The sequence below is a fragment of the Gallinula chloropus genome (genome assembly GCF_964237585.1).
Source record: "Gallinula chloropus genome assembly, chromosome: 20".
NCBI classification, from domain to species: Eukaryota; Metazoa; Chordata; class Aves; order Gruiformes; family Rallidae; genus Gallinula; species Gallinula chloropus.
Window position 1 is genome coordinate 7,028,626 of NC_140105.1, and position 15,741 is coordinate 7,044,366.

The 15,741-nt window shown below is 41.3% G+C and overlaps 1 protein-coding gene across 2 annotated transcripts in view; it reads right to left on the reverse strand.

Annotated features, from left to right (window-relative positions):
- Nucleotides 1-15,741, reverse strand: part of PRKCA (protein kinase C alpha) — a gene marked incomplete at both ends in the record, with an annotated part of 142,935 nt that overhangs the window by 34,708 nt on the left and 92,486 nt on the right. For both annotated transcript variants that reach the window (XM_084273498.1, XM_084273497.1), the window contains 5 exons: nt 1,614-1,710; nt 2,412-2,546; nt 2,642-2,798; nt 14,271-14,399; nt 15,096-15,207. In XM_084273498.1, coding sequence (XP_084129624.1) covers nt 1,614-1,710; nt 2,412-2,546; nt 2,642-2,798; nt 14,271-14,399; nt 15,096-15,207 — 630 coding nt within the window. The remainder of the gene's footprint in view (nt 1-1,613; nt 1,711-2,411; nt 2,547-2,641; nt 2,799-14,270; nt 14,400-15,095; nt 15,208-15,741) is intronic.

A 15,741-nucleotide genomic window follows, 5' to 3' on the forward strand; every position in this document is an offset into this window, starting at 1 on the left:
CCCTCGATCACTTCAGACCACTAAACCAGCACCCACCTGGCCACCAGAACAGGGAAACCCGCAGACATACAGTGCTGAAGCTGAGCTAATCAGACTTTGTGACATACTAATTATTTCTGAGGCAGGGCTGACCCTATGTGAAGCTGCTTTAAATGATGCATCCTCTGTGGATTTTACTTCTCCTCGTTGCAGCACACAGATAAACCCCAACTACCCACTCCACAACCCATGTACTGACAGTAGGCTTAGGAAAAACCTAAGAGACTGTAAATTCAATATGCAAACGTACTGCATACAATAACCAACATTTTAAAATAGATCATTTTGGTGACTTGTCTTTGTGCCGTCTCTGTCCTAAGAAAAATCAGGGAGATTTCTATACCTGTATGACCAATGTACAGATATCCACCCAATTCCAGACTCTGCATGTGGCACAGAGTAAGGAGTGAAAAGAATGACTTGTGTCGTTAGTCTTTCTAGGGAGGATCAAAAGGAAATATGATCTTGAATAGAAAATGACCTAGTGCAGCAAAATAAAATCACACTGGTCAGATCACAGTCATAAAGAAAGGAAAATGAAATGGAGATTCAAAAACTTCTCAAATGTGCAACAAAACCCATAGTTCATGCTGCAGACAAAAGTATGGTAGCTGATCCAAATGTGTTCAGAAGAAATTGATGCACCTTTTCTTTTTCTTTCTTGAAAGTTGAACACATGCCGTTTTTCCTCACTTTCTTGGGTTAACCCATCTTTTATAATAACAATGTAGAATTCTGCCTGATGGTGAACATAGAAAATTGCCATTTCAGGGTGAAAGGAACAGGTGTGCTTGTTTATGAACAACAGATACACGAATTATTTCTGGATAAACAGTTAGACTGAAGTGGTAAATGTTCCACCAGAATAAAGAGAACAATAGTGCAAATCCCAAGACTTCAAATTCAGTATTGCACATGCAACTGGAAAGAGTAATTGAGTCAGATGAGATGAATCCAGTACAGCCACTAAGTAAACCACCTCCCTCCCCAAACCAAACCTTTCCTGTTGCTGGGTTTAATAACCACCAAGGATTTTGCCCTAGTATCAGCTGTAGTTTCTTTTCCATATGTAAGCAGCAATAGCTCTTACCTTAAAAAACTTCCATACCCATGTTGATGATCTCAGAATTTCAGATGAACACCTTCTACAGAGATTTTGAGGTTCCCATAATCAGTAATTAACATTGTATATATTTCTTTAAAAAAACCCACATTTAATCTGAAATATTCTACACATTAAAATACTGTTGTTGCTGAGAACCTAATTTGTTAATGCTACCAGTAATGGCTGGCAGAATTGGCAGCAGGTTTTAACAGACACCAAAATTATTGCATACATTTGACACAAAATATTTTAAATACCAATTTTTATGTGCAGAAGTTGAACTGTTGGAAAAATGATACCACTGCTGAATTAAATCACTTTGCCCAGTCCTCCAGAAACCCAAAGGTAGGTTCTGCTGTGACAGGTGACAAAAAGAGCAGCACTCTTTGATGTAACTCTTTAGCAGGCAATTTTTGTGATAAAACCCGTATGCCACATGTATTTGCACCCACTTGTGTTTAATCCTCACCTCAAACTTCTGTCGGAGCTCTGCATTTCCATCTTCATCAGCATCTGGAATGGGAACATTGTAATATTCCCCTTCTTCTTGATTCAGCAGCTTGTACCTGTGGAACATTCCAGAGAAGATGCTGACTTTGCAGTTACATTCCTGTTAGACGTAAGATCTGATTTAGTCGTTTGCATGTGGTTTGTATCAGTGTCACCGGTGTGTAAAGAGCTGCTTTTAAGGATCTAGACCAAACTTATACAGAATATATTTAAGCTAAAATTAGATATTTAATCTAAAGTGCCAAACCAGTTTAATGGACAAGGAAATTCTTCCCACCCATCCTGTGATATGATGGAAGATACCAACCCTGAAGAACCTTCACCTCCAATACTTCTCCAGCCCTAAACAATTATCTCTGATGAGATGAGAAAACACAATGAGTTCTGCCCCTGGCTTTGTAGGTAATAAAATGGCATTTAATAAAACCAGTCCCCACCTACTTCGAATTTGCAGAACTATATATAACACAATATGCTTACTAAAGAATAAATCATATTTAAGATAAAAATAGAATTCATATCACAAGACTATGTAAACAGAACTGAGTAACTGAGTTTGCAGCAGCTCAGCACGCCTTTTATTACCCTTCTTCGTTACACAGAGCCTTTGTTTCCTAGATTCAGTTGCATTTCCAGAGAATTTAGAACAAGAGATACAGTGAAAAGCTCCAAAAAAGGTAGATTATATTAAGAAAGAAAAAAAATACTGATATAAAACTTTTTTTATATGTTCTCTTCTCTCTTTTCAGAAACTTACCATCCACTGGCTGGCATTTTCATGAGCTCTGACACCCCAAAAGAAAGAGATCCCATGAAATCATTTCTGGTTGTTCGATCCCAGTCCCAGACCTCTACAGATAATCGTCGGTCTTTGTCTGTAGGTTTTAATTTACTAAACAGGAGAGAAATATAGGGAGTTTTCAATGCAGCACTGGAAGGAATGGGTCAATACATACGAAGACACTCCATTAAAGGCGTTACACTTACAATGTGAAGGATTCATTCCAGTCTGGGTTCAGAGTAGAACGGATGGTTTTTGTTTTTTGTTTACTTTCATTCTTGGGATCTGGGATGAGCTTCAGTTTAACATAAGGATCTGAAAGTCCATTTGGATCCATGGGAATGAGGTTTTTGGCTTCTCGCACTGTCAATACAAAACACATCAAATTTGTAGAGGGTTACAAATAACCTTTAAGCAAGCAATAGCAAGTCAAACCAGAGTTACTGGAACAGGATGAAGTATAAAACAAATAGGAAGTGAAACGCTTGTAGACTTGGCATGGAAGAACCCAACCCAGCTGTTGGAAAGTAAGGTTGCACTTCATGGTATTTCTAAGAAGAGGAGAGAGAGATGACAGGAGAGAAGAGCAATCCGCAAATGACATGCAGGTTCCAGGCAGCTCTCTTCCTGCAATAGAACCATTCAATACCCACATCCATCGCTATAAAGTTTTATGCAGGTAGCAATTCCCTGTGCTTTTATTTACTCCTCAGTCATAGGTTATACCATGGCAGAAACATCAGCCAAATGCCATATGGGTGATAGCCAGATCACAGTAGATTTCCAATGAGAGGCTGGTACATCACAGGACGATATCTAGCACTAAGCTTGCTTTGGATTCCTGGTTCATTAGCTGTCAGATGGAATCGCTGAAAGCCTTCTGTCATGCCAGCAACCAAAGTAAAAGCACAGAGAAGACAAGTTTAACTTCAGCTTCACAGAAATGTTAATGCAGCTGCTATTTTTGCAATGTCAAAAGAAGGCATAAAGTTAGTTAATGTATCTCATCTTGTTACCAATTCCCAAAGAGAGAGGGAGAGAGATCAGCCAGCAATCACCTGGGGTGCCCTTCCCTGCAATGCCACATCCCCATGCAGAACAAGGCAGGCAGCGGTGGGTGACGAAGGCATTTACTGGGGGGCTCAGCAGCTTTGGGCTTTCAGTCTGGCTGGAGTTACTGCAGCAGCTGTGTGGTTCGATAAGGAGCTCAGCAGCCAGGGAGCAGATCCTTCCAAGGGATGAGCAGGGAGTACCTCCTCCCTCTCGCAGAGCACCAGCATAATGCCTGCGTAACATCTGTATGACACGTCAGGTTTATTCTGTGTTAAGGGCATTAGTCATCAGCCTCTGCTGAACCTCGGAAGAGAGGGATTCTCCTCACACTGTGACACCCTGTCCTCACCCACACTGGTCAGGGCACAATGAACAGCAGTGATCCAGTTGGGACTGGGAATTCAGCACTCACAACCGGGAGCAGTAATCCCCTGGGGTTGCTCTGGACAGAAAACATCATTCATTCATGAATTCCTTTGTGAGATTCACAGTTTAAGACTTGAATTGTTCCTGGAAGGAAATCGTGGGGAGCTCTGAGGGTGACATGTTTCCTGGGGTATGAAGGAAGGCCAGCATTGACCAATTAGTCACCAGAGACTCTCCAGGGCTGACAGTGCTGCAGCTCCTGCCTTCAGTGTCCTCATCAGGAGGGTTTGTAATTATCTACATGAAGACATCTCAAAGGACACTCAGGAAAAATCAACACTTAAACCATTGAATATTTCTCGACAGAAAACATTTCCTTCCCAAACTTGAACTTCAGGGTCACTGAATACCTCAAACAGATCTAATGCAAAACCAAAACCGAAACAAAGTCAGGCTCTTCAGCAACAGACAGTTACTGTTTGCTCACAGCATTCTCTTCCTCTTCCCCTGGATTAAAATGGAGTTTTCATATCACAAAAATTGCAGACCTTTCAGCCTGTTATTTCCCAGGATGGAGGCTGAAAGGCATCCACACAACACAAATATTTTATAATGTGTTGTTTACTTTCATTATTTATAGAGTAAGAGGACAGTTTTCGGGCAGCAGCCAAATGATCTGTACATCAGCTGAAGTACCTCTCATCAAAACTTCCTTTGTTCTCTCTTTAGAAGTAAAGGCAGGGCTGTGCTGGACTGACAACCACGTGCTACTGCTTCCGTAAGACACAAGATGGACAATGAATGTAAAGCACGGGACAGGTAACACTGGGCTTTACTTAAGGCCAGTGAAATGCAGGGATGTGGTGTTGACACCCCCCTATTATAACAGGGCACTGAGGGTGATTTATGAAATCACATAATGGTTTGGCTCCACTTCTCTACACCGGGTATATGCACCAAGGTGTCTCGGCTGACATTTTCCTTTTACATGATGGAGAGTGTTTTAGTGCTCAGAATGCCTGTGTTCTTCCAAAGGACGTAACTGCTGAGTAGTGCTTTAGTGCACATCTACTGCTGAGTTGCTGAGGTATTTCATTCAAGCTGGAGAGGGAAAAGTCTCAGGGAACACTCAGGTGCTGCCACGGAAAACACCTCATTTCAAACAGTTCGACCGTCTGTTTATTTAATATGAGAGTATTTGGTGTGGTAGAACAAGCTGGAAGAGGGAAATGCCACATATAACCAGTACCTTACACCCAAAATAGCTGTGGAAAGGAGGCAGAGTGCAGGAACGTATGCTACTGACTCGGAACACACTAGTTTATTTGTTGGGATCATTCTTGCACAGAACAGATACCCTGATGTAAATTAATTATTGAAATCAGATCATGGCTGGAAAGGAATCACATTAACTTGAACCAACAGTTGATACTGATTAAGTTATTTTTCCTAAATTTATGTTTTTAAAATGAGAGACAGAAAATGCCTATGGGATAAAATTCTGAAATAAAATGTAATTTTATTCACTAAGTATATTACTCAAATAACTGTCCTAGGAAAAATACAGTGTGTTTTAAAAGTACAGAACCAAGCGTCTTTCTCGCAGAGCATTTCATTTGTAGTTCTCCACAGTCCCTGTATGAGCTGGTGAGGCTTTGTGACTGGGGAGATGACAGTTTCCAATGCAGAGGAATTGGCTCCCCTCTCATTTACTCTTGAGTTTTGCCTTTGAGGGTCTCCAGGGGTCAGCTGGAAAAGCATTTCTGTTTTCAACCCACAAAAAAAAACCCCAACTCTATCTAATATTAAAATTTACCACATGAAAATGATTTTCAAATACTGCTGAGGAATAACATCAAGATTAAATAATCTTTAGCTAAATATTTACAATCCCAAAGGGCCTGAGAACCATGATGTGAGTGAAGGATGAGGTGACAGCCTTCAGCGCAAATTCCTTTCGTTTATAAAAATCTGGTTTTATTTTGTTTGGGTTTCCTTTTTTTGTGTGTCTCCCTGTGCATGGCACTTGTGACTGTTACAGCACCGGAATTACTACTTCAAAACCCAATTTCTGTTTTCTTCCTTCATTCTGTAGCTTGGCTTGCAGGGGCAGCAGAACTCCCCACACGTTCTACGGCTTCCCCCCCACACACACACTAGGAAGTTTTTAATTAAACAGCTTGATTTTAACCTGGCATCTTCAGAACAATCCTTTCTTTATAAATTTCACCTGGAGAGGTGCTGTGGTTTTGGGTGGTGGGATTCTGGTGGAGGAGAGGGGGGATGCAAGGGTGGCTTCTGCAAGAAACCACCACAAGATGCTCAGTGTGAAACCAGAATTTGGAGAAATTGGCTGGGTGGATGCAGAGCCATTCTGTGAGGCTCAGCTCTGGAGAGCTCCCGGGAGAAAACCATCACTGATTAGCCCTGATACATGCTGCAGAGCCGAGCAAACAACACTGACAGCAGGAGGACCTGGCAGCCTGTGTAAGACTACTTTTTTCTTTGCAGCAAACACAGAGAAAGGAAAATAATCCTTCTAAATGCAAGAGAGAGAGAAGCTCAAACACACTTTGGGAAGGAAGGATGCAACATACACTAAATACAGGCTGCCAAAGAAGTCATTATCTCACTCCTTGTTTCAAGATATCTGGCCCATTTGTACTTTTGTCTGCATAATTAGTACCCTCAGACATCTTTTTTCAACTGACATAGCACTTCTTTTCTTGAGGAAACAGCAGGATGATACTTGTGCTAAATAGTGCTTATAAAGAATGATCATCTAAGCGGTCCGTCTCTTTATGGGCACCCTATTTTTAACGAGACAGGTCAGGTTTCTGTAAGAGGGCTGCCAGGAAGAAGAGATTTCCCCTCCTACCAATGGCACTACCTCGTGGGCTGTGCTTGAAACAGAAAGATGAAATTAAAAAATCACTCCCCCTGCCTCAAAAAGTAAATCAACTTAGCCAGAATGACAGACAGTAAGCTATCTCACATCGCTTCATAATCATTAGGTAATTAAACTCAGGCATGTAAGAGAGACCTGGCTCTAATTTATAGGTGGTTGAAGTGAGATATAATTCAGTATCACTTGATGTGTAGCTTGGACAGAAACCTAGAGTACTACCTGCCAGTTTTCTGTCATAACTGTGAAGCATGGTAATGACCTCTGCACTGAGCAAAGCAGTTGGTGCAAGTTAAATCTCCCAAGATTTTATCCAGATTAGACTCTTAACGAGGACTGGGGAGGCACAGAGATCAGACATTAAAGACAAGGGTATACTGAAGTTTCTAACAAATTCAAGCTTGCCCACGTTTCCTTTGAAAAAACAGAAATAGTTGTCAACTTGCCATTGGGGTGAAAGTGTATCATCTTCCTCTTCACTGCTGATGAAGAAGAGATCATAACTGCTAAGTCAGCAGAAAATACAGACTATTTGGTGGCCATCCTGTGGCAATACTATTTATTACGTGCTGCTTACAATCTACCAGTATCCACTCAGATGTTATGCCTAAAACCAGGATGCCCACCTTGCCAGGAATAGTAATAAAGACAAAGCAAGAAATAGAGAGCGGGTTCTAAGGCATCCATACCTTAAATAAATATCTAAATAAGAGAGAGTGGGCTGGCAGAGAACATCTCACACTTTCTGTAAAGAGAGGAAACTCAGGCAGAATTCTGAGGAATCCAGAGAGCAGGTGTCAAAAGCTGAACTTCTTCTGTGAGATGCTTTAGGTCAGAAGTTGCAAGGCACATGCAGTTATGAATAACTTCTTGTGATACCAGCAAATAAATGTAGTCATGGGAATGAGTAAACAAATGTTTCTGTCCCTATAACAAAGCTGAATTATTAGCAGCACGAATTTACTCAGTTCCTTTTCAAGTGAGTCACTGCTACCTTCTTCCTGAATTCCCAAATGTTGATAATAAAACAGTTTACTAATCACAGCAACCATTTCTTGCCAATCTTTTACTCCCTGCAGGCAACTTAGATGAGCAGAAATCTCTCAACCGCATGCAAATAGTTGCTTTTAGAAGATGCTTTGAGTCTCAAATGATCTTGCCTGGCAAGCTACCCAGCAAAATGGAGGAAAAGGGAGACCTTTGTTAGCTCCAATACAGCACAAAGTTCCTGTATTCCCACAGTGAGGCATTAGCAAATTACTCCATCACTCTCCTCCGATTCTGGTGCAGATTCCAGTGATCTGCCCAGCTTACAGCTGACTTCATTGAAGGGCAGAGGATCTTGCATTCCTAGCTAAGTAACTCTCCCCAGTGCCTTACAGCACTCCCCTTAATCACAGTTTAAAAGATTCCCCTATTACTGAGCAGTGACTTTCTTCCCATTTGAATTCTTGTGCTCTGTATGCAAAATCCAAAGCTGTCTCCAAAGCTGCTCAGCTTCCATTAAAGATTTATTCTAAGATTTTACTAAAACCATCCCTGAGAGCTTGCTTTCTGGAGCTGATTGTGACTCACATGTACAACTGGCTGCAGAACAGACCCTGCTTTGGAGACAGCTTCCAATTTCTGCACAGTTTTCATCACTAGAAGGGCTTTCTGATACGACACCTCTCTCTATTCCATGACTACTTCCCTGCCCTGCTAAAATTGCTTTTAATATCCCCCCTGAGACCGGTGCCAACTCATTACACCCCTGAAAGATGACAACATAATGAATGTCAGCTGTAAGCACGCCTGCACTTCACAGGTGATCCACACATAAGGAGCAGATGATTAATTTCCTTCCTAGAACATGAGGACAAAAAAATGAACCAGTGTTGCCTGACACTTCATTCCTCTGCTTTTATTGGGAGTTCTCTCTGCTAACAGAAACTGCACCGTGAGCTCAGATGCTACCGGTAAGTACTTGTGCCAGCAGCAGGTTCTGTGGTTTCAGTTTCAACTGGAAGCCTCACAGGAGCAGCTCTATTTTCCTTGTAAAATAAAACTGCATTTATAAACATTGCCATCCTAAAAAATACGTATTTCTGTGTAGGCCAAGTACTTAATGAAACATAAACCTTAACACAAGATGTATCAAAAGGGATTCAGAGCAGGACACTCCCAACACTTACCTGTGTGTCTGCTGATGTCAATACACAGCATCTTGGATGTGCATGTGGGTGGCCACCTAAGAAAAATGATTGTTTCTTTTCCATACTACGTGTTGCCTATTTCTTCGTGGAAAAGGGAATTTAATGAATGAAATGGGGAGCATTCAGCAGCTACTGGGCTGGCATTTGTTAAAGGCACAGCTCTTCCTGTAAGGCATGCAGCAACTCTGCAGATTCAGGGAATGCCAGAAAAAAAGGGAAGTTATTTGTGAGATAAAACACGTGATTCACGTTATTTGAGACATTAAAAATGCCTCCCATGGGGAAGCAATTATTTGGGATCACTTCTACAGGTATATGGTACTACAAGCTGGTCAAATAGCCTCAATATTCATAGATGTTCCCTGTTAAATCAGTTGCAGAAAACAATGAAATTAATGCTAACACAGACACTAATGCTGACCTAGACAATCATAAATAAAACTATTAGAGCCTGTGTGTGTGTGTGTGTGGTGGTGGTGGGTCTTTTTAGGGAACAATTTTAACAAGAATCTAGAAATGTGCCAAAATTCTCCAGTTCTGTCTGTCATTTGGGCAGAGGCTCTTCCCCCAAGCGAGCAGCAGGGCATGACATTAATATGCAGTGCTGTGAGGTGGCTCAGCATCCATACAGTCATAAATAATTTGAAAAACGTACTGTGGGGAGTACTGATCTCCCAGGGAGGTTATTGCTGGAGAGCCTGTTATGTGCTCCCAGCCTCTGCAGAGATCCCTGCCAGGTTTCCGCTGCTTTTAAATAATAGAAGGAATAAACCCAGATTTTCTGTATTCTCACAGCTAAGAAAAACACACTTAAACCCCCCCTGAAAACTCTGGGCTGCCTATATATATTTTTTAATAATGTTTATGTAACAGTAGGGCGCATTAGCTGGCAGCAAGTACTAACACCCTGCCTCTAAATTGGTGCCTGTGTCAGGAGGGCAGGTTTTTTATTGTCAGCTGCTGTCAAATCCAACTCCCAGCAACTGATAGGTCACAGTTTAGGTTCCCAATAATGTGACAGGTTTTTTATATGTCAGTGCACCAGATGGGGTTATTTTCTCACAAAGGTTATTGTTTATTTGCTATAAAAATAACTCAAAAATAAAATAAATAAAATAAATAATCAAAAATTGTGATTCAACCACCTACAAACTCACTGAGAAGAGCCCCAAATTCTAAGAGGGGTCAACAAGTAAATAGAAGAGTGACAAAACTTTTAACGTACATCAGGAGGAAGAAAATCCAGTGCAAAACACAGAGATTAAGAGCAGCAAAAACTGGATTACTATGCCCAAGAGCAGAATTTCCAAGTCAGTCTGACCTGGGAAAGGGTCAAGAATTCAGTGATTTCAGGAAAAAGCAGTTTAAGAGAGTTCCTATAAAAAGCAAACTACCACGTTCCAGTTCACTCAGCCTTTTCTCATAGGGGAGATGCTTCAGGCCCTTAATCATCTCTGTAGCCTCCTTTGGACTCTTTCCAGGAGATCCCTGTCTTTTCTAGACTAGGGAGCCCAGAACTGGACACAATACTCCAGGTGGGGCCTGACCAAGGCAGAGTAGAGGGGGAGGATCACCTCCTTTGACCTGCTGGCCACACTCTTCTTGATGCATCTAACTCTCAAGCTAACAGCTATAAAATAAACCACTGATATTTAAGAACTGCAACACAAGTGAATCCCAAAGGTGGCATATTGACTGGCCCCAGGAAGCTGTTGAGGTGTTGGCAAAGCAGACCACCAATACAAATCTCCTACTCCTTTGTGTAAAAGTGTTGCAGCGTCTCTACCATTCACCCAGAAAGGACTGTGTGTGTCTACCTCTGAGCACCCAGATTGAAGATCTGACCCAGTGAACTGGAATCAAGCATGTTTCCATATAGGACTGAATCATTCCCACCATCAGCTCACTTCAAAACCTGCCAAAGTACTTAGATATGTTAGATAATGTGACCGGACCACCGGCCAACTCCATCTGGCAGTACTCTGCCTTGCCTCTTTCCTTCTATTTACATATTTTATAGGGAAAACACTTTGTCAGCAAGCCTGTACTGTGGCCTTTCTTGGAAACAAAAGGCACCACAAAACCCTCAAAGCCATTATGCAGAAATAAAGACAAACTGTGATGTACTAAACAGTGTCCCCCACAAGCTCGTATCTCACGGTGGTCACTGAGTGCTCCGTGGCCTCAGTGGGCTGTCCTAGCTGGAACCTCGATGCTTGAGTGGACCATCAAAGCTATCTGCAAGATGCCAATCAGGGTGGCAGGTCTGCATTCAGCAGCACAAGCACTTTGTGTGCCATCAAGGCTGGCCACGAAAGAATCAGCAGGTACCATTTCCCACTCAAACAGGATGCAGAGCAGAGATACTGAGGAATTCAGCTGAAGGAGTTCAACATCAGCAGAGTAATTCCTCTGAAAATCAAGATTCAGGCAAAGGCTCAAACCAAACAGGCAATCATTGATTATCTTTCCTGCTGTTCCTCAAACTTCCTGGACATTTAATTCACCTCTTTTCCTGAATCTAAAGGCAGTGGTATTGTGCTTGGCAGGTCAGGGAGCTGTATATTTTAACAAAGGTTTTGTCGATCAATATTTCAGCAGCTGTGCTGTACTGGGGAAAAAGGAGTTCAAAATATTTTGCACGGTAATGTGTCCACAAACTGAGGATTGCTAATTTCCTTTCCAGTGAAACATGCACAAAAGGTGTCTGAAATTTCACCCAGCCTGGGCTTAGCCTGTACAGTATTTTTTGATTTAAAAAAAGAGAAGAGAAAACCTTCCTTTCAGGGCAACTGTCATTTTTATTTAAAGGCATTTTCTGAAAGCTTGGAAACACTGACAAGCCCAAACCAAAACAGCTCAGCAGCACCACAATTGTTATATACATAACAAGGTTACAGTAAACATTTTTCTTGTTGTCCAGAAACCTACTTAATTGTGGGATAAAAATGTTTCACTTACAAACACCAAACTAACAGCACTTCCCAAACACACTCACACCAAGAAGGGCTTAGGAAGAAAGCCTAGGAGGTATCTATACAACACTACTGTATTTGCATCTCAAATAAAATTGTGAGATAAAAAAATGTTTGTGTAGCTGTTTTACAAGGCCTCAGTGCCAGAAAAACTTGTGACAAGCATTTCTGTCCCTAGAAGGATTATAAACCTGCTGAATCATGAGAAAATACATACATGTTACTTGTCAAATTATATGTGTTACATCAGAAAATTGAAGCCATACTTAAGAACGTTGCTACAAAGCAGCCTGGAAGGATGCAAATACTCAATTTTGGTGCTTGGAAGGCTTTCAAATTAGTTCTCTCTCACAGTACAATTATTTTTAGAACCTGCATCACCGTCCTTGAAATCCCTCACTACTTAGTTAGCCCACCTTTCTGCTAAGGACAGTACCCTGGACAAATCCCCTCCTCCTAGGTGGACAGGAAGCTCTTTGAAAAGTTCAGCTACAATTAAGCATCGCTTGGGGCCCGTTCTGATTCTTTCTAAATAGATTTCATCACACCTTTCCTTTGCAGTGCTTCTCACACTTTGACAGGAGAACACGGAGGTATCTGGATCTTGAGGGAGCAAAGGCATGAATGGAGTGCTGGAGGACGTTTGGTGGTTGGAAGCTGTGAAATTTGATTAAAGCTGATTTGCTTTAAGCTGACTACAAGGGGAATGGTCTCTGCTGAACTTCACTCCCCAAAGAAGTGTAGGAGGAAAACCCGTTTGATGTATAACAGACTCTAGGCCTTTCCACCCAGCAACACTGAGGCAATACACAGCCCTCAGTGTCGGCAGGTTGTGAACAGGTACATCAAGGAGCAGAGACAGAAGTTGAGATGGTCTAAAATTCCCCCCGCTTTGTACTGCTCTAACTTTGCCCTTGAATTTCATTCTGTTTTGCAGGACCAAACAAGCAATGAGAGCAGCATCACACATTTTGTTTCATGAATCTGCTCGTTTCATCACGTGGACACCTGAATTCAGTTTCTTGCAGTACCAATGTTAAAGATGCATTAGTCTACATCTAATGTGATGCATCAAGATGTGTGCTGCCTTTAAGTTTTCTTTGCTGAAGCACCAGTGTTGGTTGCCTATGACTTCACACTAACCAACCCACTCTCCTGAGGTAAAAACTTGAAATAACTTGAGTATTAAGAGTGTCTTCTGCTCTGTTTTCCTTCATACTTATTTGAGTTCTAGTTACTACAGCACATACTTGAAATTTCCTGAAAGTTCTGAGCCAAAAATTGGGACTTTCTTTTAGAATTGACAGAAAAAAAAATTAACTGAATTTTGTTGTTCCTTTCCTTATTTCAGTTCTGTCCATCCTAATCCCTGTCCCATGCTCTCCCTCTCAGGAATCACACGCTCTCCTCATTGGCAAGGCACACTTTTTGCATATTTGTGTCCAACAGAAAGGAAAAAAAAATCAACAATAAAGTTCACTACCAACCTTCTGCTTCAGATACCAGGTACAATAATTGTCAGTTGCACCGAGATAAATACAAAGGTCATACAGAACAAACTTAACATATGCACATATTTACATATGTAGATCCTGCTGAGAAACTCTATTCTCTGATATAGCAAGGGGAAGTTCTGCTGGAGTTAAACAACCCTTTAGATGTCTATTTGGGGGTGGGGAGAGAACAGTTCTTCAACCTGAAAAATACATTTTTCAGAATTTTTCCTGTGACTTCAGACTTGAAATGAGTTGGGGGGCAGGAAGGGTGGGGGTGTGCATGTGCAGTCAAAGCTTACTCAAACCCTGGGAGAAACACTTCTAAGGAAATGAACTGCCAGCCCACCTCTTTCCTTTCTCTCTCTCCCTCCTCCCTATCTCAGTAACCTTACAGAATGGGATTATTTGTTTTTTTTATTTTATAACTCACTGAGAGTAATATTTGGGATGGAATCCAAGTAGCCTTTGTTTATTAAATACTCCAAATTGCAGGAAAGAGCTCCTCAGCTGATGAAAGCTTCGAGTATTTCTTGTGTTCTGGAGAGGACGGCTGACTTCCTGAGCAGCGAGCTATCCTGCCGGGCTGCTTCCGACTCAAAGACCTGACACTGTGGTGATCCTCTAATTAATGTTCCTGAATGTTTAAATTTATTACTACAGTTTTGATGTCTCTATCTTTATGAACACCAGATCATAAGAGCTTCTTGATTCAAGGACACATTGAATAAAACCCTCCCCTGTCTGAAGGGAAATACTCAAGTCACCGGCTTTAATGCACAAAAGATCTGATCAAGGTAAACCCAGAGTGTATTGTGTGTTTATAAATTTAAAAATGAGTCATTTACCTGTAACTTCCAGTTTGTCACCAGTGACTTCAGCTTTCAGGTAAATCCTTCCCCTTTTCTCGGTGTGATCCATGCCGCAGAGGCTCGGGACGTTTATTACACATTGCTTATGGACGTTCATATCACAAGCTGTGGATATAAAAATGGTTCAGACAGCTATGAGAAGCTAATAATATGGTTACCCTGCAAAGTGAAAGTGAAGATTACAATGCTGATCCGCTGGCAAGACTTTCAGAATACAGCTGGGAATTTTCAACTGAAGGACATGGCCAGTTTCCATCTTACAATACATTTTGTAGACAGTGAATAAAAAAAAAAATCTACTTCAGAAACCTAAATATATCATTAATGAAGTGAAAGGGGCAAGAAAGTGAAAATGGAATGAAGACTTGCTGGGAATATGGCTAAGAAAACAGAGTATTTGTGCCAGCAGCAGCAGTGAAGGGAGTTAGGTTTAGATTGATTATTAGATTTTCTAGCATGAGACTTCCAAGGCAAATGGAATCCAAGGAAAATATTGGACCTTGGCTACCAACTGAACTGAAATTTCAGTCTTCAACAGTGCAGTCACCTGACTAGTCAAAAAAGGTGTCCTCAAAACTGCCACGTCCAACTGAACACACCATGTTCTCAGCAACAGAGGTGATGTTCATCAGTATATTATTATAGTACTGAAATATCCACTTGAAATATAGCAGTGCTATAAATAGCTGACATTTGAAATGGCATTTTCCACTGAAAAAAAAAAAAAAAAGAAGCTGGTACCCAATGTTTCCATTTGCTGTCTTAAATACCCTTTTGGTAACATTGAAAAACTTCACTTACTGTCACATTTCATCCCTTGGTGTAAGAGCCCATAGAGCAGTGACCCACAATGGTCACAGAAAGTTGGGCTCCCATATGTGTGGATCTTAAATTTGTGCTTGCTTCTGGGATCCTGAAAGAAAAAACAGACAGAGGTTCTGAAGTCATAACAAGTAAGACTGACACACCTTTAATACATTACTTTAAATACCAAAAACTTTCCAGCAACTTATGCTACAGAAACGTGGCTCAATCATGACACTTCTGGCAGTATCTACATTAGTGCAGACACTAAAACCTCCATCTCCTGACTGTGCATAACGAAGTGTAATGATGGCATTCAGCCCATGGCTAAAGTGTCCTATACTGTCTGCTTGTTTACAGTGTGTTGTCATCACTGCTCTGAAATGGTGACACAAAGTACAGCAGGAGAGGAGGGAAGCAAATGTTATGGGGCCAATCTGACATACAGTCAAACAACTGCAAAACCAGGATGCTGAAGATGGGATCATCCCAAAACGTCCCAGATTTATAATACATATCATTGTGAATGAAACTTATTAAACTCTAACTTGGCACAGAGTAAATGTTTTACAGAGACTGCTCTTCCTGTCTGACTGTCCAACAGAGAAATTCATCATGAGGACATTTTAAGGCCACCCGCAGC